At 38.3% G+C, this 20,711-nt stretch overlaps 2 protein-coding genes across 2 annotated transcripts; one reads left to right on the plus strand and one right to left on the minus strand.

Annotated features, from left to right (window-relative positions):
• The first annotated feature begins 655 nt into the window (after positions 1-655).
• Positions 656-20,676, plus strand: LOC143747485 (apolipoprotein B-100-like). The gene is made up of 11 exons (XM_077240275.1): positions 656-888; positions 972-1,173; positions 1,294-1,473; positions 5,998-6,203; positions 15,594-15,773; positions 15,854-15,973; positions 16,055-16,236; positions 16,431-16,585; positions 17,671-17,729; positions 17,812-18,179; positions 18,263-20,676. The coding sequence occupies exons 1-11, from the start codon at positions 656-658 to the stop codon at positions 20,674-20,676; spliced, it is 4,299 nt and encodes a 1,432-aa protein (XP_077096390.1).
• LOC143747458 (zona pellucida sperm-binding protein 4-like) lies at positions 7,279-8,920 on the minus strand. Its single transcript, XM_077240241.1, has 5 exons — positions 8,238-8,920; positions 7,973-8,160; positions 7,802-7,899; positions 7,573-7,730; positions 7,279-7,496 (listed from the first exon to the last, which is right to left on the minus strand). The coding sequence occupies exons 1-5, from the start codon at positions 8,911-8,913 to the stop codon at positions 7,300-7,302; spliced, it is 1,317 nt and encodes a 438-aa protein (XP_077096356.1). The 5' UTR covers positions 8,914-8,920; the 3' UTR covers positions 7,279-7,299.
• Positions 20,677-20,711: the final 35 nt, after the last annotated feature.

Genomic DNA, 20,711 nt, shown 5'->3' on the forward strand with positions numbered 1-20,711 from the left:
TGAAGAAAATACAGGATAGACCGGTTTCAGAGGGAGGCACTATGTTCATTTAAACGCGTGCAGCACACAGTGTCTCAGAACAGCTTGATTAACGGTAATTAGCTATGTTTCCATCCAAAGTTGTGGATTTAAGTTATACTGCCAATGTGTGATAGAAAACAAAATCGTCACTTCCTGGGAAATTGCTGCAAAATATCTGTAATAAAAATGCTGCAATTGGGTAAGAAACTTATGACTCTTTATATCCGTACATCATAAATTTCTTGGTGATATTAAGTTATCTTGCGTTCGGATTCCTGTTGTTTTCTGAACGCAATCATGTGAGATGCTTCAAGGAGGGAATTAAACCAAATTATTCTGATGACAGACTTTGGCTTAGGCATTTCAGATCAAACCAACATCTGAGATGCTGTGATGTGATTGGTCCGCTGGTTAGTCCAGTTATCCAATCACATCTTCTGTTGAGCCAAGTCGAGTTTTTTTGTTGTGCATAGAGGAATTTATTCTGTAAATGTTTATGCGTATGTCTTCTTTTTGGATAAAAAAAATCCACCTCAATAAGTGCATACTTTTTTTATGAACATTTTTAGAATTTATCTGCATCTTGGGGTTTCCATCCAGTAATATCCCAAAAATAGATGGGTAGAAACAGCTAATGAGACTCATTTCATGGGTTTTACAGGGCCGAGAGGTGCTCATGCATGCTGTTCTGGACAGAGTCGCGTCCGTACAGAAGCGTGTAGCTGCGTATCTCATCTTGATGAAGAACCCCACGCCTGCTGAACTCGCTCAACTGGCAGCGGCTCTCCTTGTTGAGGAAAATCCTCAGGTCAAGAGCTTCATCACCTCTCATATCAGCAACATCTTGAGCTCTACCGCACCAGAGAAAATGGATTAAGTAAAAAAAATTATAGGAAGAATAAGAACCTAATCTAATTTTCAGAAGAAAAGGTAATCTTGTTTTGTTTACTCCCTAGCTTGAGACTGAAGATTCGAGAGGCCTTTCAAGGCAATGAAATTGAAATGCTCATGGAACCAAACGAACTCTCTCGGTACTTCAGACTTGGATCTTTACAGGGAAACATGATCTTTGAATCTCCTAAAGAACTTCCAAGGGAGGTCATGCTGGAGATGACCTTGAATGCTTTTGGGTTTGATTTGGACTTGATTGAGGTACAGAGTTCAATAAAACTCCAACATTTCCTTGATTATGGCCCTATGAAATAATTTTTTTTTGCCAAATTCTGTTTGCCATAATCAACCAGCCCTAATGTCTTAGATTCTTGCTTTCAGATTGGCATGGAGGGAAAGGGCTTTGAGCCCATTGTGGAGGCTATCTTTGGTGACGATGGATTCTTCCCAGATACTATCATGAAGACCACCTTATATGCCACCGACAAGATGCCCGTTGAACTCAATGAGGTCTTGGACAACATGCTGCCGTTCATGGGAAACGATAGGAAGAAGAGACAGGTATTAAATGTAGTGAAAGTTGCAAATGGATGTATTTCTTCACAGCTGGATTCCAATCTCAATCTCTTCTGTGTGCTGTAGGCTTCTCAAAACATAGTTTTCGTGACAGATTTATTCAAACATACGTTACATAATGAAGACAACAGGATAAGTAAAAATATAATGAATATGTCATATAGTGCAAATATTTATCAAAAGGAATTTTTCTAGCTGACTATCAAGTTTATGGTAATTGAATGGCTTTTCTGAGGTAAATGTAACTACGTGACATTGTTCTCAAACTGTTTTATTGATGTCTTTCTGTGGTTGAAACACTGATTACATGAGACATGATTGATTTCAGTAAGTTTTTCTGTTCTTTCTGATTTTCACTGATGTTTATTTGCTAGTAACTAGTAGAAAAGAGGCAGTTCAGTGATCTGTCACCACACAAATCCACATTTATTGTTTGAATTTTGTGATGAAATTGACAAAATTTGAAAGCTGAGACTTTGTTTCTAAACAAAAGTATCAAAGCCCAAAGATTATTTTGTTTATTGGTTGGGAGGCTCTACAAAAAATACGTAGTAAAGTTTTCTCCATGCATCTACAGAGAAAAGCATTGAGCAAAAGATTGATCTTGAGATTTAAAGTGAAGTCAATTATTTTATCCTTTAAAACTCATCTTTGATAATCAAAATTATATATTTAAAAAATAAAATCCCGTGAAAATAATATCTTTGTGCCTTAAAAATAGCTTCAATGTAACTCAACACCCTTGTGCCATTTAGTATGGAATCATGAATATGCAGATTAGTCCCCACCTCCACACACTTTTAATGTCACTTTTGAGCAGTTTAATGCCTATTTGTATAAAAGTATAGTTTTATTTTCACTTTTTAAAATCTTACTTTTGAAATTTTTTAAATGGTAGTTTTTTACGGTTTCCACAAAAATATGACTGAACACTGATGATAATCAGAAATATTACTTGAGCATCAAATCATCATATTAGAATGTTTTCTGAAGGATTATATGACACTAAAGACTGCAGTAATGATGCTGAAAATGTAGCTTTGATCACAGGAATAAAATATAGCTGCAAGCAGCGATTTTTCTCAGAAGTGGCTGTAGCGCAATGCAGAGCAGAAAAAAAACTGCTGAAATTGAACATGCATGGAAAAACAGCTGGTTCAGAAGTACAGGTGAAAATGAACTCAAAATTAACAGAACACAGAATTTTTATACAAAATTCTATAAGTATGAACAAAACACACTTATTTTTAATCAAAGAGGAAGAAAGAATAGTACAACCCTTAGATAATAAAGGAATTGAAATGACGCAACATTACATATAATTATAATTATAAAGTTTGAGCCTTTAATCTCTGGGTCAGGGTCAACTCAATTGAGAATTAACTCAAAATATATGTATATATAAATGAACCACATGTTATATTTTATGAGTTCCTTCTCAGATAGACAACATGTCTGAAACAGAAGCAACTTTTGCACCACTTCTGGCCACAGTACGCTGCACAGGATTCAAACCCACGACCTGAGAGGTTCGGGGCTCATGGCACGGGGTTTAGCAACTTGCGCTACTCAGTTGATGCTGACTCGCCGAACTGCAGAGGAGAGCCTTGAGAGGTGTGAGACTGAGGACACAACAGCATTACTTAGCATGTTAACCAGATTAGCATGCTAAGCTAGTTTAATGCTAATGTAACTTTAACAGGTTAACCTGATAGCTGAAGAGCCACATTAGAAAGAATGGCATCTGGTTAGCATGCTAACCAATTAGCAAGGTCAACTTTGAAGACGAATATCTTGGGAACGGTGGTGAATATAAAAAATCCATTCTGTTCTGTGCGGCTTGGTCCAAAGATCATCTGAGCCAATTTTTTGCAAAATTGAGCAAATTTTGTCAACAGTTTTTCATTTGCTTCATTTGTTGGAAAATCGGAATCGGCAAAAACCAAGGTACATAATGGCATAAATCAAATTTTAAACAATGTTTTCAAAAGTTACAAGCATTTTTGCAAAAAATTTGTATCTCTGGAACACAAGGTGACACTGTGTTCAAACTTCTCGGGTACCTTCAGGACATACCCTTGATAAAGCGTACCAATTTTCGTTTCGATTGATCAAAGTTTAGCCAAGATAAAGCCTCAGAACCAATTTTGGGTTGACCTCCTTAAGTTTCTGACATCATCACTTTGAACAAAAATGAATTAAAAAAAAATCTGTTCATTCATTTCTGTGCGGCTCAGTCCAAAGATCATCTGAACCAATTATTATTATTATTATTATTATTTATAATTTATTTATAAACTTTTTCAAAGCATTTACAGAAAGCTTCATACAATTAAAATTAGAACTTTCCCCCCATTATAACCCTTTCCGCCGAAAGGGGATACATTACATACAAGATAAGACAACAGTAGTAATAGTAATCACAATTAAATTCAATTTAAAATAAATTTAAAATAAAAAAAAACATATATACATACATAGCCAATAATAAAAATTTCGGACATATTCGTGGTCCGTAAACAATTATAAAACAAAAACCACAATTGGTGGTCATATTTAACATTGATCAATAAGTGGGAGAGTCTTCATCTTCTCAAAATGTGTAAAAACCAATTCTTCTACAAATTTTCGACCGATCCTTTCATTAAATATTTAATTTTCTCTAATTTTAAGTATGTTACTAGATCACATAACCACATTTAGGCTTTAGGCTGGTTTGTTGACTTCCACTCCAATAATATTCTCCTTCTCACTAATAAGGTGGCAAAAGCAATAACATTTTTTACTTTATTTGTCAATCCATGTTCTGGTACTCCAAAAATAGCAACTTCAACACTGGGTTTTATATCTAAGCTAAAGGCCTCATTTAATGTTTTAAATATGAATGTCCAATAGTCACTCAGCTTTTGACAAGCCCAAAACATAAGAAAAATGTCTACCTTGTCACCTTTGCATCAATCACACAAGTCATCAACATTTGGGTAAATTTTTGAAAGTCTGCATTTTGTGTAATAGGCACGATGGAGGACTTTAAGTTGTATAAGGCTGAGGCGTGCGCAAGAGGTAGATCCATTTACTCTATTAAAAGCCTCATCACAAATTTCGTCAGGTATTTCACTTCCTATGTCCTTTACCCACTTACCTCTTATTCTGTCAATTAAAACATCATTTGAGGACATAACCATCTTATTTATTGCTGCAATTTGACCTTTAAGAAAAGTAGGAGACAGTAGAATTTTATCCAATAGTGAAGTAGGTGGCAAGTCAGGAAAAGTAGATTTGAAAGTAACGTTAGGTTGGACTGTGCCAATTGGAATTTCTCTGAGAGGTCATTAAAACTGGCAAAGGTGTTGTTTATGTAAAAATCACTACACCCGGCCAAGCCTACCCTCTGCCATTGTGCATATGTGAGATCTATTTTACCAGCAGGAAACAAATGTTTTTTACGGAGAGGGCTTAGCTTAGAAGAGTTGCTGAGTTTATGCCTTTGTCTAAACTGTGACCATATTTTAAGCGTAGAACGTACTACTGGGCTTGAAGAGTATTTAGAGGGAGAGAATGGTAGCTTCATTGTTATTAGAGCAGAAAGCAATGTAGAAATACAAGTATTTGCCTCCACCTTACACCAGAAAGCAATGTAGAAATACAAGTATTTGCCTCCACCTTACACCAATCAACATCAGGGGAAGTATTCCAACAAATAATTTTTTGAAGATTTGCAGCCCAGTAGTAGCCCATAAGATTAGGAAGAGCTAAGCCTCCCTTGGGCCTTTGCCTTTCGAGGAGCTCCTTACGAATTCTAGGGTTCCTTGCCCCCCACAAGAATGATAGTATGGGTTTATTTACAAAAAAGAAAAAAAATGTTTTTGGGACAAAAACTGGAAGGGACTAAAATAAGTATTAGAATCTAGGTAAGATATTCAAATTTACTCTGCCTGCTAGATACAAATGTAATGCATCCCATCTCTGAAGATCACATCTGAACCAATTTTCGTAAGAATTGATCAAAATTTAAAGGAGCAGTTAAAAAAACAGAATACTGTACTTTTCAAAATGGCCACTACTGTAATGGGCAGAGTCTTAATGTAAGATATTGAATGTGATCTGCATAATGAGAGAAATCCGGTGTACTAAGTTTCATTTTTCTAGAACAAAAGGTTCAAACTTTATAACCATTTCAAAACTGGTGGTGGCGCTATAGAGTTGGTCCTAAAGACTCGTAAATTGATCCAATAACTATTCTTTACTATCCCTACCAGTGTTGCCAAACTCCATAATTTTACTATGTTCCGTTAGTTGGGCTGCCATAGACTCCCATTCGGGAGGAATAAGAAAAAGAAAAACTATAGGCGCTTGGCCCCTTATTAAAGTTTACTATAGTATATTCACATAGAAAACAGCTGTTTTACATTGTAATATTTTAATTTTTTTTATTCAAATAAATACTAAAACAATCTTAATCCAAACTTTTGACTGGTAGTATACTAACATGAATTGACTACTACACAGAAGGAATTAGCTTTGACCCTGTCTGCTGGCATTGAGTTTGTGACTGAGATTGGGACTCACTTCCCCAACTATGTTCACTCTGGTCTGGAGATGCACACGAACATCTATCATGAGAGCAGTGTTAGAGTGAAGCTCTCTGTGACTGACAGCAAGCTCAGGCTCTCCATTCCAGCTCCTCGTGGGCCAATTGAGCTCATCAGCGTCACGTAAGTGAAACTGGATTATCAATGCATAAAGGATTTAAAAGCCCTTCACATAGGAGTAGGGCTCTGCAATAATGGTTAAACTGATAATCATGATTATTCTCATTTGAATTTTTTACAGTTCATCAGAATTAATACACTTTCATTTGACCAAGAGAGTCAAGTTGATTATGATGTCAAAATTGTGAGATGTAAACTCAATTGCAAGAAAAGAATTGTGATACTAAGAAAAGTCCTTACCTTTATACATTTTATTCCTTAGCAGAAATAAATGGTTGAAAAAAACAAGTCTGCACCCTGCAACAAAATACTGAGCTATACAGAAGCATAGGGGCCCAGGTTAACAACTATAGCTTGACGAGTACAGTAAAGTGGCTAGGGCATAAACTTGGCTTGTTCAGTTCAAGTCAAACACCCCAGTCAGAATGAACAACCATGCTAAAGGAACATTTTAACTTGATTTTAGTAGTGTGGCCCAATAAATAAAACTGAGAACAGTCATGAAAGATCCAACTCCAGTTGAAAATCAATACCAGAGAGACTGTTGGGTTTCATGAAATTTATTAAATTAAATTCACATGACCAGTTTAACTTCTCCACTAGACACCACAGTTTGCCCACTAGAGAGAGTCTTGATGGGAGTGTCCCTTCCTGTAGAAGTGGTAGAAGCATTAGCATTTAAATAAGAAATTCACAGTTCCCGAAGTCAGAATACAGCAAGCACTCACTTTTCCGACTGCAGCCTTGCTCACAGGAGCCAGAGGAGGGATGGCACACCGCTGTACTACAGTGGATGAAGATCTAACACAGGGGCAAAGGGTTAAGCCATAGAATTCACTGTAAAAAGCACTAATATTAAGGGTTGAGGTAAGGCTGCAGAGCATACAGTTTCCTGCAGAGGAGCCAGTGATGCTGGATCTACAAATGTGAACATCTTCACAACAAAGCGCTTGTAGTGGGTCGGGAACTGAAGACCAGATGATCCAGACACTGGAACCAATGTGGTCAGGTAACGATCATCCTGGTAAGGGCATCTGAAAGGCAAAGAGGCAGTCAGAAATGCCTTACAGCACACTAGATGGATAAAGACTGGCCTTACTCACCCATCAACCAGAAGATCCCATTGGGGTAGACTGAGTGGACTGGGGGTTGATGTGGCCCAGCAATGTCCCAGCATCAGGACAATGTTGGGGTCGGTCCTCTCCAAAATGTGCACCTCAACATACACAGGCTCCCGCAGGACTTTTGTAACTGGATAATCAGCATCACTGTAGTAGGACGTGTATGCCTCGTCCCCTGAGGAAGAACGCAGTGTTTAACTAGAAACTGGAGTTTTAGAAAGGCTTTAGGCATACTCGGGACAAACACTTACCTTCTGCACAGCCTTTGGTGACACATTGACCATTTGCCAGTCTAAGCGCCACCCTGAGGGGTCCAGGAGCAGCTACTGGTGGAGGTGGAGGAACAGTGTTGACCTCCACAACCAGAGCTTCCACAGATGTACCAGAGTACCTACACTGGAAGAGAAGCCTGGACAACAAACAGTGAGCTTGTAGCATTTGTCAATGATTCACATTTACGATAAAGCATACATCACTTACTCAAAATGGCTGTCCCTTGTGATGGAACCAAGTGGTCCGATACCCACTTCATATGAGGAGGTCATTCTGTTTTCATACACCACATATCCACTGTCCTCCTGCAAATAGTAACACGGTTGGCATCCAATCCATTCTAAGCCATGCAGAATAAAACCACAAGCAGCTACTCGCCATCATGCTTGTGCCACACGCAGTGACAGGGAACTGGTATATAGCAAAGAAAGGTGTGGATCCCACAGGACTGCAAGCTGGATCATTTCCACCCAGGAGACGGACTGAATCCAGGCTCAATCGAGGCAGCGTAACATCTCTAGCCACCACTACCACAAACTGCCCATCTCTTATACACTGGACAGTTACTGGAAAGAGTTACAAGAGCAGGTTATTGCTGAGGATCAGTTTAACATGAATGCCTCTACATTGACTACACTCTTACCTGCCTTCCCATAATAACACTGCTGGCCATTAAAGCAGCAGTTGATAGCAGCACACTCAGCACCACTGATACCAGGTGGTCCACATTGGATCTGCTCATAATCAGCTACAGTACATTTGTCAAGGTTCTCTGCCTGTGCCACTGGCTGCTTAAGTTGAAATTGCTGACTAGCTTGCTGTTGAACCTGCTGAGGAAACTGTTGACTAGCTTGTTGTTGAACTGACTGTTGAAACTGTTGACTTGCTTGTTGAACTGACGGTTGAAACTGCTGAGGAAACTGCTGACTAGCTTGTTGTTGAACTGACGGTTGAAACTGCTGAGGAAACTGTTGACTAGCTTGCTGTTGAACTGGCTTTTGTACCAGCTGAGGAAACTGTTGGCTAGCTTGCTGTTGAACTGGCTTTTGTACGAGCTGAGGAAACTGTTGGCTAGCTTGCTGTTGAACTGGCTTTTGAACCTGCTGTGGAAACCACTGACTAGCTTGCTGTTGAACCGGCTGAGGAAACTGTTGACTAGCTTGCTGTTGAACTGGCTTTTGAAACCACTGGTCAGTTTGCTGGAACGTCAGAGCTTGACGACTCTGGGGCAGATCACTCCACTTCGGAAGAGCATGACAGAAAGCACAGAACCAAACACAAAGTGCCAGAGACTGAACAGCACACCAACTTCTTGCCATTGTTCAACAGCTAGTCACACTGCTGAAATCTTCTTCTTCTTCTTCTTCTTCTCTTTCTATGGCGGTTGGCAACCAGCTTTTTGGTGCATTACCGCCACCATCTGGACTGGAGTGTGGATCAATGAGTCAGACTCCTACACTGTAAACGAATCAGACTAACCTTTTTACATTCTTTTAATTAACCCAGTTGTCTTTAAAAAAGAAAACAAAAAATTAAAACACATTTCTCCAGACTCTCTTTGCATTATATCATGTACATTTAGGGAAATCTGATTCTCACCTAGTTGTGATAACAATCTTTGTCTAGCTTGATGGTATTTAGGACAATTCATAATTACATGTTCTACTGTCTCTTGACTATTGCAATATTCACATTTTCCATCAACATGCTTATTCATTATAAATAACGTTCTATTTAAACCTGTATGTCCTAATCTTATTCTAGACACCACATCTTCTTCGCGCCCTTTTCTGTATGTATTCCTGCTCTTTCCCACTTTTCCTTGAATACTATACAAGTATCTCCCATTTTGTTCATTGTCCCAAAGAAACTGCCATTTTTCATTAATTTTAGTTTTAATTATACTTTTAACTTCAGCTTTACTGTATTTAATATCCATCTCTATAAAAGAATTCTCTGCTGCTTTCTTCGCACATTTGTCTGCCAACTCATTACCTCCTACACCTATATGAGCTGGCACCCATATAAATGTAGTACTAATACCAGACTTTAGAAGATTGTTAGCTAAATGGATTATTTCAAACACTATATCCTGTCTAGACTCAGAGTGACAATGCTTGAGACTTATTAATGCTGAACTGGAGTCTGACGCAATCACAACTTGCTTAGGTTTATTGCTCTCTATCCACATCATTGCCATCCATATTGCCACCATTTCTGCTGTATATACTGCTAAATCATCATTAATTCTTTTAGCATATTCAATATTTAATTTAGGGATAACATAAGCAATTCCCATTTTCTTATCTTTCTGCTTTGATGCATCAGTATATAAAATAATTCCTTCTTTATATTTACTATTTATGTAATTCTGAGTCCTGCAACGATCCACTCCATTAACCTCCTTTTCCTCCAATAATCCTAAGTCAACTGGAACTTCCGACAGCAGCCAAGGAGGTACAACTGGAAATACCACTGTAGGGCTTATCTTTAATGTACTAATTCCAATTGTTATTATCTTCTGCCTTATTGTCCATCCAAAACTTTTGATTAGATTATTCTCTCTCTCTTGACATTCCCATAAAACTGTCTGACTCATATGTTTTTCAGTATGACCTCTCAGATTTGCCCAATACACAAGAGATAGCTGGTCTCTTCTTAGATGTAGCGGCATCTCCCCCATCTCTACCTGGATTGCTGCCACTGACGAGGTCTTAAATGCCCCACAGCATAACCTCAAACCTTGGTTCTGGATTACATCTAGTTTCTTTAATAAAGTTTTGGCAGCAGATCCATACACTATACACCCATAATCAAATACCGACCTGATCATCCCTGAATAAATAGCTTTCAACGCAGGTCTGCTTGCTCCCCATTCTACTCCACGCAAGCATCTCATCACATTCAACACTTTCTTACATTTATCAATCATTTTCTGGATATGCATTGTCCAAGTTAGTCTTTTGTCGAACCAAATTCCCAAATATTTAAAGAATTCCACTCGTTCTAATTCTACTCCAGATAATTTGATTTTTACATTCAAATCTATTTTCTTCCTAGAGAAAAATAACGTCTTTGTTTTGTCTATTGAGATTCTAAACCCCCATTGAATAGCCCACTCTTGGACTCTATTTACTGCTTGTTGCATCTTATCCACCACAAAATCTATATTCCTTCCCTTTTTCCACATTGCTCCATCGTCTGCAAACAATGCTACCCCGACTGAATTTTGTACATCCTTAAAAACATCATCAATCATGATTGAAAATAAAAGTGGACTGATAATGCTCCCTTGTGGAACACCATTTTCCACACTGTAACTTTCACTTACTTTCCCATTTATTTTAATTTGAATTACTCTATCAGATAAAAACCCTTCCATCCACCTAAACATCTTTCCCTTAATTCCCAATAGTTTTAGTTTAATCAGCATGCCTTCTTTCCACAACATATCGTATGCTTTTTCGATATCAAAAAACACTACCACTACAGATTCTTTATTCACCTGAGCCTTCCTTATTATATCTTCAAGGCATACAATAGGATCCATGGTACTTCTACCTTTCCTGAATCCACTTTGATAATTTTGCATCAATCCTTTTGTTTCTATCCAATACTTAAGCCTGTCATTTATCATTCTCTCCATAGTTTTTCCCATCTGGGACGTTAACGCAATAGGTCTATAATTATTTGCTATTTGGGGATCCTTCCCATGTTTCCTAATAGGAACAATTATAGACTCCTTCCATGCTCTAGGAATACATCCCTCTATCCATACTTTATTATAAAGATTTAACAAAACATCCTTCCCCTTATCACTTAAGTTGTCCAACATAGAATAACAGATTTTATCTCTCCCTGGCGATGTCTTACCTGCTTTCCTCAATGCCATGTTGAGTTCTGACTTTGTAAACAATACATCCAATTCCCCTCCCTCACTATCCTCATTGCCAAACACATACTGATATTTTCCAACTGTTTCTTTCCTTCCTCTCTTTTCCTCATTATTTAAATTTCCTGAACTATGCACCTTGACGAATATTTTTGCTATAACTTCTGCTTTTTCCTTATTACTAGTGATAGTTCTTTGCCCCTCAATCAGCATAGGATATCCATATTCCCTTCCATTCCCTTTCATTTTTTTAATCATATTCCAAATTCTCCCCACTGGAGTAGTTCTCCCAATAGAATCACAGAACCTCTTCCAGTACTCTTTTTTAGCTTGCCTTATTATTTTCCTGACTTTTGCCTGGGTTCTTTTATATTGAACTAAATTCTGAAAATTGTGTGTTCTCTTTAACTCTTTAAATGCTCTATTTCTATTTGTAATTGCTTCCTTACAGTCTTTTGACCACCACGGAACTATTTTATTTAATGTCTTAGGCTTAGTTTTTGGAATTGATACTCCTGCTGCAATAATTATACTATTACTAATTTTATAACATAATTCCTCAATATCTAGATTTTTATCAATAGATAATAACTCATCGCTAGCTTCTCTATACTTATTCCAATCTGCTTTTTCTAGAATCCACCTCTCTTCTCTTACTTCATGTTCATTCCCTACTTCCATTCCTATCTGAATTCTAATAGGATAGTGATCACTCCCTACCGTACTTTCCTTCACTACCTCCCATTCACATTTATCTGCAATTGTTTTTGTGACAATAGTAAGATCTATTGCTGACTCTGTGCCTCTTGCCACATCTATTCTTGTACCAGAACCATCATTCAGACACACTAACTCTTTTTCTTCCATAAATTCTTCAACTACATTTCCATTCCCATCATCCTTCTCTCCCCATAATGTACTATGTGCATTAAAATCCCCACACCAGATAATTTTCCCTGTTAAATCCTTCCAAATGTTCTCAAGTTGTTTTTTCTCCACTGGTCTACATGGATTATAAAAATGTATTATTGTCACCTTATCCTCACTTGACCTTACTTCTGTAGCAATGTATTCCAAGTCATTCCCCTTCTTAATCTCTCTATACTGAAGTCCTCTTTGTATAAAAATTGCAACTCCTCCTCCTTTACCCATATCCCTATCTCTTCTTAACGAATTGTATCCCTTAATTACAAAATCCAACCTGGGCACTAGCCAGGTCTCTTGTACACAAATAATATTAGGTTTATCTTTTAAATTTTCAACATATACCTTAAATTCTTGACCATTTGCAATTAGACTCCTAGCATTCCACTGGAGTATAATTAAAACCATTATGCAGCCCCAATCCATGTCTGTGAATGTTGTTCTTCATCCTTAAGAATATCTCTAACTCTTTCCCAATTCATTCCCTTTACATCCAAGTATTTTTCGGCTGATTTAACAATTATTTTGATTCTTTCAGTCCTACTACTGGTCTGCGCAGAACAATTGATTATCTCAGCCATGAAGATCACAAAATCTCCTTTGTTCACAATCAGTGTTTCTTCTTTTAGTTTATCACACTTTACACATTCCCCTACCTCTTTAGTCCTCTCCTTTATTATTTCAACAGGCACCACTTTTTGAACTTTCTTAGTTGCTTCTGCATATGAGACCCCTTGAACTACTTTAATTCGCTGTACCTCCTTCATTCTTTTGTTAGCTTCACATCCACCATATGCTGCACTATGCTCCCCTCCACAATTACAGCATTTTAACTTTGCCCCCTCTTCACACTTTCCGTATTCATGTTCACCACTGCATTTACTACACCTTTGTTTTCCCTTACATATCGCAGCTACATGCCCATACCTTTGGCACTTAAAACACCGCAGTGGTGGTGGAATGTAAACCCTGACATCGTAGCTCATGTATCCAATAAAGACTTTTCCTGGAAGATTTTCTTCCTCAAAAGTTATCAAGATTGAAAGACTGTCACAGATATTTCCATTCCTTCTAATTTTTAGTCGTTTTGCTTCCCTGACCTTCACATTGTTTATTCCTTTTTTCACTGAATCAACTGACTCACTCAGAGGAATCCCTGTGATTACACCTCTAACAAGCTTCTTGTCATACACCATTGAACACTTCACTCGCTTTCCATTCAATTTATTTATCTTTATTGCTTTCTGTTGTTGCTCCACACTTTTACATATTACCAGTAAAGAACCATTTCTCAATTTTTTAGCGTTCCTAATTTCCCCAATTTCTTTGTGTAAAGTTTTGGTTAGTAGGGTTGGACTCCACTCATCAAAAGTAGTCCCCTCTTGCAACAGCTTGATAAATACCTTGAATTCATCTTCACTCCTTTTCACCATTGTTCTCCCCTTGTCGATGTCAATACAATCTGATTCGTCTCTATCTTTACTTTTACGTTTTTTCTTTACTACTTTCCATTCTTCCAATTTCCCGCTTCCAACATCCATCTCCCCATCCTCACTTCCTGATCCGTCACTTCCTGACCCCTGTCCATTCCCAGCCCAGTTGTTGCCAACCGCCTGATGTCCTCGATCAACAGACAATTGTCTATGCTCCTTTCCTCCAGATGCCGCCATTCTCCTCCTCGTGTCAATCGATCGCTCGTCCTCCACACTGCTGAAATGCTGCCCTTTGGTCTTTTTGTACTCTACAGACTTTGGCTAATTAATGATAATCACTCCCTCTTCATTAACAGTCATGATTCTCCAGACTTGTATGAGTGGGAGTTTATGCACATGGGGGTTTTCATTTGTTCTTAAGATTCAATTTTCCTTTTTTTCCCACCCATTTTGAACATATATTGAATGCACATATTGAGCTGAATTCAGAATAGTTTACTAGTCCTATTTCTGCCGTTCCGAATTCAGCCTTTGTTTTATGCTTCATTATGTGAATATAATAGTGGATGTTTTGGCTATTCTGTATTGTTTTTTTTAAAACACATCTTGGATTTCTCATGGCAACAGACGTGTATTCAGACTGACTCAAGTGTTTGATATGCAGGATTATGTTGCAATGATATGGAAGCCTTTATCAGCAATAGCTGGTTTATTCCAAAATTTTTAATCATTATAAAGAGAAAGTTATATAATAAAGGCTTTTAATATCCTGCACACACTGCAAGATCATTCAGTATAGCTCAATATTTTATGTAGCAGGCTGCAGACTAGACCTGAAATTGAGGCAATAATTTACCTCAAATTAATTTAAACATGCACATTTATTGTAATTTGAGTCTTGTCAGAAAAGAACAGGATCCGTTAAAGTCTCTCTTCACCAAAACATACAAAATTATTTTGCCTGCGGTCATCACCGTTGTCTCTGGTGGGTAAGAAATGGTCATACAAATAAAACTTGGTTTCACTACCAAAGCATTCATTCTCTAAACTATGCTTGAATTAAATTATTAGAGTTCTCCTCATGAACTCATAAGGGCTGATCTTGGATGGCCACATATGCAATGCTCTCAGTTAACAACCAATGTGGGTTTCACCAGATTAGGAAAGCACCAGTCTACTGTTAAATAAACACTACTGGGACCACCCAGAAAAAGGTCCTGTCCTTCATCGCAAGTTATGTGTAATGCAGTTTGATATTAATTTTGTTCCAGACACTTTTTCCATGATCAAATGTCACTACAAAAATGGGCAACACGTTACTTTAGACTTCAAAAGAACTTGGGCATGCTTGAGTATCAATACATGTATTTATGTTAGTCCAGCGATTGAGTCAAGGTAAAGACCCAAAAGAATTGCGTAATTTTCAAACCCAAGCGTTTTTTCCCCCAACCCAACTCTTTCTGTTTTTTTTTTACCCAAAACAAAAGAGTTTAAGGATTTAAACTCTTGACATCTGGTATCCGCAAGCAGGAAAGCTTGTGGAATGTGGAGGCTTGTTACTAATGCAATATAATGGAAATAATTATTTTTTAGGATGAATAAACAGCAGGCCAATGTCACTGCGTTTATGCTTAATTAATAGACAAGTAAAAATTGTGATCACAATGAAAATATGATTAATCGTACAGCCCTAGAAACAAGTCAAATTATTTTACATACATTAAATGCTGTTATTTTCCCCCATCTATAGCAATTCTCTGGTGTCTGTTGTTGGTGCCAAGGCTGAGCCCATTCCTGCCAAGGGCAAGTATATTAATATGAATAAATGCACTGCTTTTTTCCCTGGACTGAAGTACTGTACAGTCCTGAAGTATCCTGATGCAATGTCAAACGATGCTGCCCCTTACTTTCCTCTCACTGGTGACAGCAAGTAAGTGAAAATCATCTATATACTGATATCGAAAAATTCCTTTTTCTCAAACATTTCATCCACACTATGTATGTGTTTAGATTTGCTGTTGAGCTCGATCCATCTGAAAAGGTCACAGAGTATATTGCCACCATCAGCTACGCATACGAGGATGAGGCAGACAAAGTCACGTTTAGCCTGATGGCTGAAGGCTGGAGACGGCTTAACAAAATACCTAACTGGAAAAAAAGAGAAAACACCAATGTTTAAAATAACCATCATTTGTCTTCCCATGAGGCCAGAAATGTAATGATATTAAACAGACAGCAGTACAGCATCTCTGCAGAATTGCTTATCGATTCTCTTCAGCTTGATTCTAAAGTTTCTGCAAAACTGAAGCATGTTGAGAAGTTGACTTTGGAAATTGAGAGTGACTTAAAACTCCCAGAGACGACTTCTGTTCAAACACTCATCCTGAAATATGGTACATGTCCAGTAAAAAAGGCCTGTCGTGATTATTGATGAATTGTCTGATTGTGGTTATATGGTCAAATTTAGATATGCGAAATAATTGTGCAGTTTAAATTTCAAATTTCAGTTTGCCATTCAAATAAGGAAATGTAAGACCATGACAGTATAATTCTAGTGAATTATCTCTCTCAATATATCTATTCTCAGAGAATGAAAAGATTGAGGCTGAATTGAAGTCTGATGTCAGATCTGAGATTCAAAGAATCATTCCCAACATCAATGCTACAGTCAAAAGCCTTCTTGATCGCCAGATTGGCCTGAATGAGTTGAAGGTCCGCGATGTTCTGGCAAAGGCAGTTGCGGTAAGAACTTCCCTCAATTTTTTTTCATCAGCATTTGAAAACACCCAAATAAATAAATGCTTATTAAACTTAAAGTGATTGTTCACCTAAAAATGGGCTAAAATTAAGTCATTTACTCACCCTGATGTTGTTCTGTTAATGGAGTATACCCTTCTTCCTTTTTCGGACCACAAAAGGAGAACATTTTATGTTTTAAAAATGAAGTGCTTGCTCTTGTCCAAATTATTGCAGTGAATAGCGACCAGCATCAAGCTTTTTAAAAAAGATACAAAAGCATCACAGAATGATCCCTCGTGACACGTCACATACTCCAAGTGTTCTGGGGGTTTACGATAGGGTTTGGTGAAAAACAAACCGAAATTTTATGTTTGATTTAACAAAAATCCTGACCTTGGCCGCTGGTCTTCTGTGCTCGACTGCATTCATGAGACTCTTATTAGCGAAGCGGTTCACTCCGACTCACCCAGAGAAACACATGTTGTGAGAAATCAAAATGAATTAAAACCCATTATGAAATACAACACCCATAAATCCCAAAAAGTATCCAAGAACTTTCTTTACTGAATCAAATATGACCTCAATTGGAACTCAGTTTGTCTGATGATAGAGGTGAACGAGATCATTTTTTGTTACGACAAACACAAAAAAGTAGGCTACATGGATTGTATTTCATGTCGCTTGATTTCTCACAACCTGTGTGTCGGAGTGAACTGCGTCGCTAATAAGAGTCTCATGAATGCATGCAGTTGAGCACAGAAGATAAGCGGCCAAGGTAAGGATTTTCGTTAAATAATACATTAAATTACGGTTTCTTTTCCACCAAGCTCTGTCGTAAACCCCAGAACACTTGGAATATAAGACATGTGATGCATCGAATCATTCTTTGATACTTTTGTGTCTTTCTATGAAAGTTTTCTATTGTCTGCCATTATATGGACAAGCGAGAGCAGGACTTTTTTTATTCTTGTTTTTGTGGTCTAAAAAAGAAAGAACGGCATACTGCATTAGAACAACAGCAGGGTGAGTATATTATGACTTAATTTTCATTTAAAATGTTCTTTTTTTTTTTTTTTACACATGTCCAGAATTTGGGAGTTCACACCGTGCCTGTGATCACTCTTCCTGAAAGATTGTTCCTGAATGCGTGAGTTAATGTCACCATATTCTCCAGTATTTCAATTCAATTCACAGTTACCAGTTAAAATTAACACATGCTTTTTAAACAGAGAGGCTGCTGTTAAATATCACTTTGGCCAGCATTACTATACCATCACTCTTCCCTTGCCCTTGGGTGGAAAATCCACTAAGGATCTGAACTTTCCCACAACCCTCTCCACACCAAACCTGATTGTACCTCATCTCGGCCTGGAATTTGAATCTGCTAGCGTTAACCTTCCAGAGTTCTTCATTCCTGGGAGTGTGTCGCTGTCTGTGCCGACTCTCGGATTGGTAGAGTTGTCCGGAAAACTAAACAGCAACTTCTACAACTTAGAAGCAGCTGTGTCTGCAGCCAGAGATCTTGCTGAAAGTTATTCTGCTAAGTTTGAAGTCACCGGCACAAGTCCTGTTGACCTCCTCTCCATAAAGGTTGAAGGTAAACCTATAATTGAAGTACCACATGCACTGTATGCATGCACTTGTTTTGGATGGTTGCTTATTGATTTATTTATTTCACAGGATCTGCTCTAGTTGAGACCAAACCTGGCGATTCTCTCAAGGCTAACGTAAAGGCTGTGCTTCGCCACAAGATTATCAATGCCACGATTGGTGTTGAGGGGGAAGTGGAATTTGCTGAAAAACTCAGTGTGAAATCCAAAAGCAAGCTTGAAGTAATTAGCCACGTTGGAGTGCAAATTTCGCTGGAGCACAATGGACAGTTTGGCGTTGATGCCGAGGAGATCTCTGGAGATGGAAACCTGGAAGGATTCTTCAAGGCTGGTTCAGTCCATGGTTCAGGAAACCTTTTGCAATCAGTCTCAGTCCTCCCTTTCAGACAAGAGGCAAAGATGAATTCTTCACTGAAAATAGATTCAAAACTTCTTCAGGCTCAGAACTCCTTTGCTGTAGCCTTTGCCAATGGAGAGCTGATAATTCTGTCCAACAACACAGCATTTGACAACCTTCTAACATTGCTAAACATTGCTAAAATAACCTTCAAGGAATCCCAGCTTGATCTAAATTCTCATACAAAAGCACAGGTTCTTGGCCTGAAGATCCAAAACATGGTTGAGACCAGAGCTGGTGTTGAAGCAGTTAGCATTAAGATAGAGACCTCAACTTACAGCATTGAAGAACGTATCCATTCCCTGGTCACAGGAGCACTGGACATCAGTTGTCTAGCTATTCACAGTGACGCCTCTTTTAAACTCACAGGACACCAAGCTGTCCACAAAGCCATTTTGAAACTCAATAAAGATGGCCTGAGAACCAATGGCACAACCTCACTGCAAAGCCTCCTGAGTCTCCAGGAGCTAAAGCACACCTTCGAGATCACCTACAAAAACAAAACTGCCACTGCTCAGTGCAAAACCATTGGAGAAATCATGGGAAGTCGCATTAACCACAACACTGAACTAGATATTGCTGGACTTTCCTGTAAAATCAAAAATCATATACGTTTCAACTCAAAATCATTTGATTTTGACACCAACACTGATGGTACAACTATTCCATTCCGGTTCAATTTTGATGCCAGTGTTAATGGTAAGGATGACACATACTTCTTGCATGGAGATGCAAGTCATGATTTTATTGCAAAAGTCTTTCTACAAGCAGAACCACAATCCATAGCTCACTCTCATGAATGCAAGATCTCAACCCACCTTAACCTAGACTACGTCATCAATGTCAACATTAAATCACAATTTGAAAGCATGTCTGACACATTGCTTATCCCCTCTGAACAAAGGATTAAAGTGAAAATTAAGGCTGAAGTGAACGACTATGCCATTGAACAGAAAATCAGCGCTTACAACAGTCCAGGCCGGCTTGGGCTGGAAGGGTCTGGAAAAGTGCACACCAATCTGTTCAACACTGTCAGCACTTCTTATCAGGACTTTGCAGTCTCTGGCTTCCTAAAGTATGACAAAAGCACCGATACACAATCAATTAGCTTGCCTTTCATTGAAAGTCTTTCTCAAGTCCCTGACAACATCAGAATAACACTCGTGAGCATGGGCGAGACCCTGAGGAAATACATCAACCGAGAGGGGATTGCTTCCAAAATTCAGGACATACCTCATCATGTAAGTGACTTTGTGTCCAATTTGAACTTTGAGAGAAGAGCTGTGCAGCTGAAACATGCCTTGAAAACTCTATACCAAGAGAATACATTAAAGCTGAAATGTCTGATCAGTGCATTGGACAAATTAGCGAGTGATATGTTCAACCGTTTCAGTGAGGCTTTGGATATTTTGGGCGAATTGATTGTAATGGGTATGCATATTGACAAAGTTGTTGAAACCCTACCAAAACACATCAAGGTTTTGATATTTTCCATCATTGAGGATGTACAAAACATTCTTAGCTTGATCAAGACCCAAGGTTACACAAAGCTGAATGAAATCTTCCATCCTGCCAGTGCTGTGAACAAGCTTGACAGTCAGATTCCTGCAATTTCGACATCTCTTCTAGTGCCATCTTTTGGAAAACTGTATGGTGAATTCATAATCAGCAGCGCTCTCTACAACGCCAGAACCTCTGCAGAGTTCAAGAACGGCTCAAAGAGATACCCTTTTTTCACAGCTTGCTTTAACTCTAAAGGAACCTCTGCAAACCTCAACATTCTGAGTTACGATCTAGAATCTACAGCACAGATATCGATCCCCGAGACGAGTCCTGTAATGGTGTCTGAAACTTTCAAGTTAACACACATTGAATTGACTTTAGACCAACATGCATGGTTGACTCTGAATGGATCTGCCTCTAACAATACTTTCTTTCTTGAAACTTCATACAAGAACCAGGTGAACATCCCCTCGCACTCACTGTCTGGTGAAGTCATGCTGATTCAGAAGGCTATAGCTTGCCAGGAGGATGCTGCATTCACACTGACAGTTAAAAATGAAGGAACTGGCAGATTTGCCCTTTAAGACCTCTCTGAGGAAGGTACCCATGAGAGTGACCT

This window comes from Siphateles boraxobius, unplaced genomic scaffold (genome assembly GCF_051911475.1).
Source record: "Siphateles boraxobius isolate OS27281-9 unplaced genomic scaffold, OSU_SipBor_1 222, whole genome shotgun sequence".
NCBI lineage: Eukaryota > Metazoa > Chordata > Actinopteri > Cypriniformes > Leuciscidae > Siphateles > Siphateles boraxobius.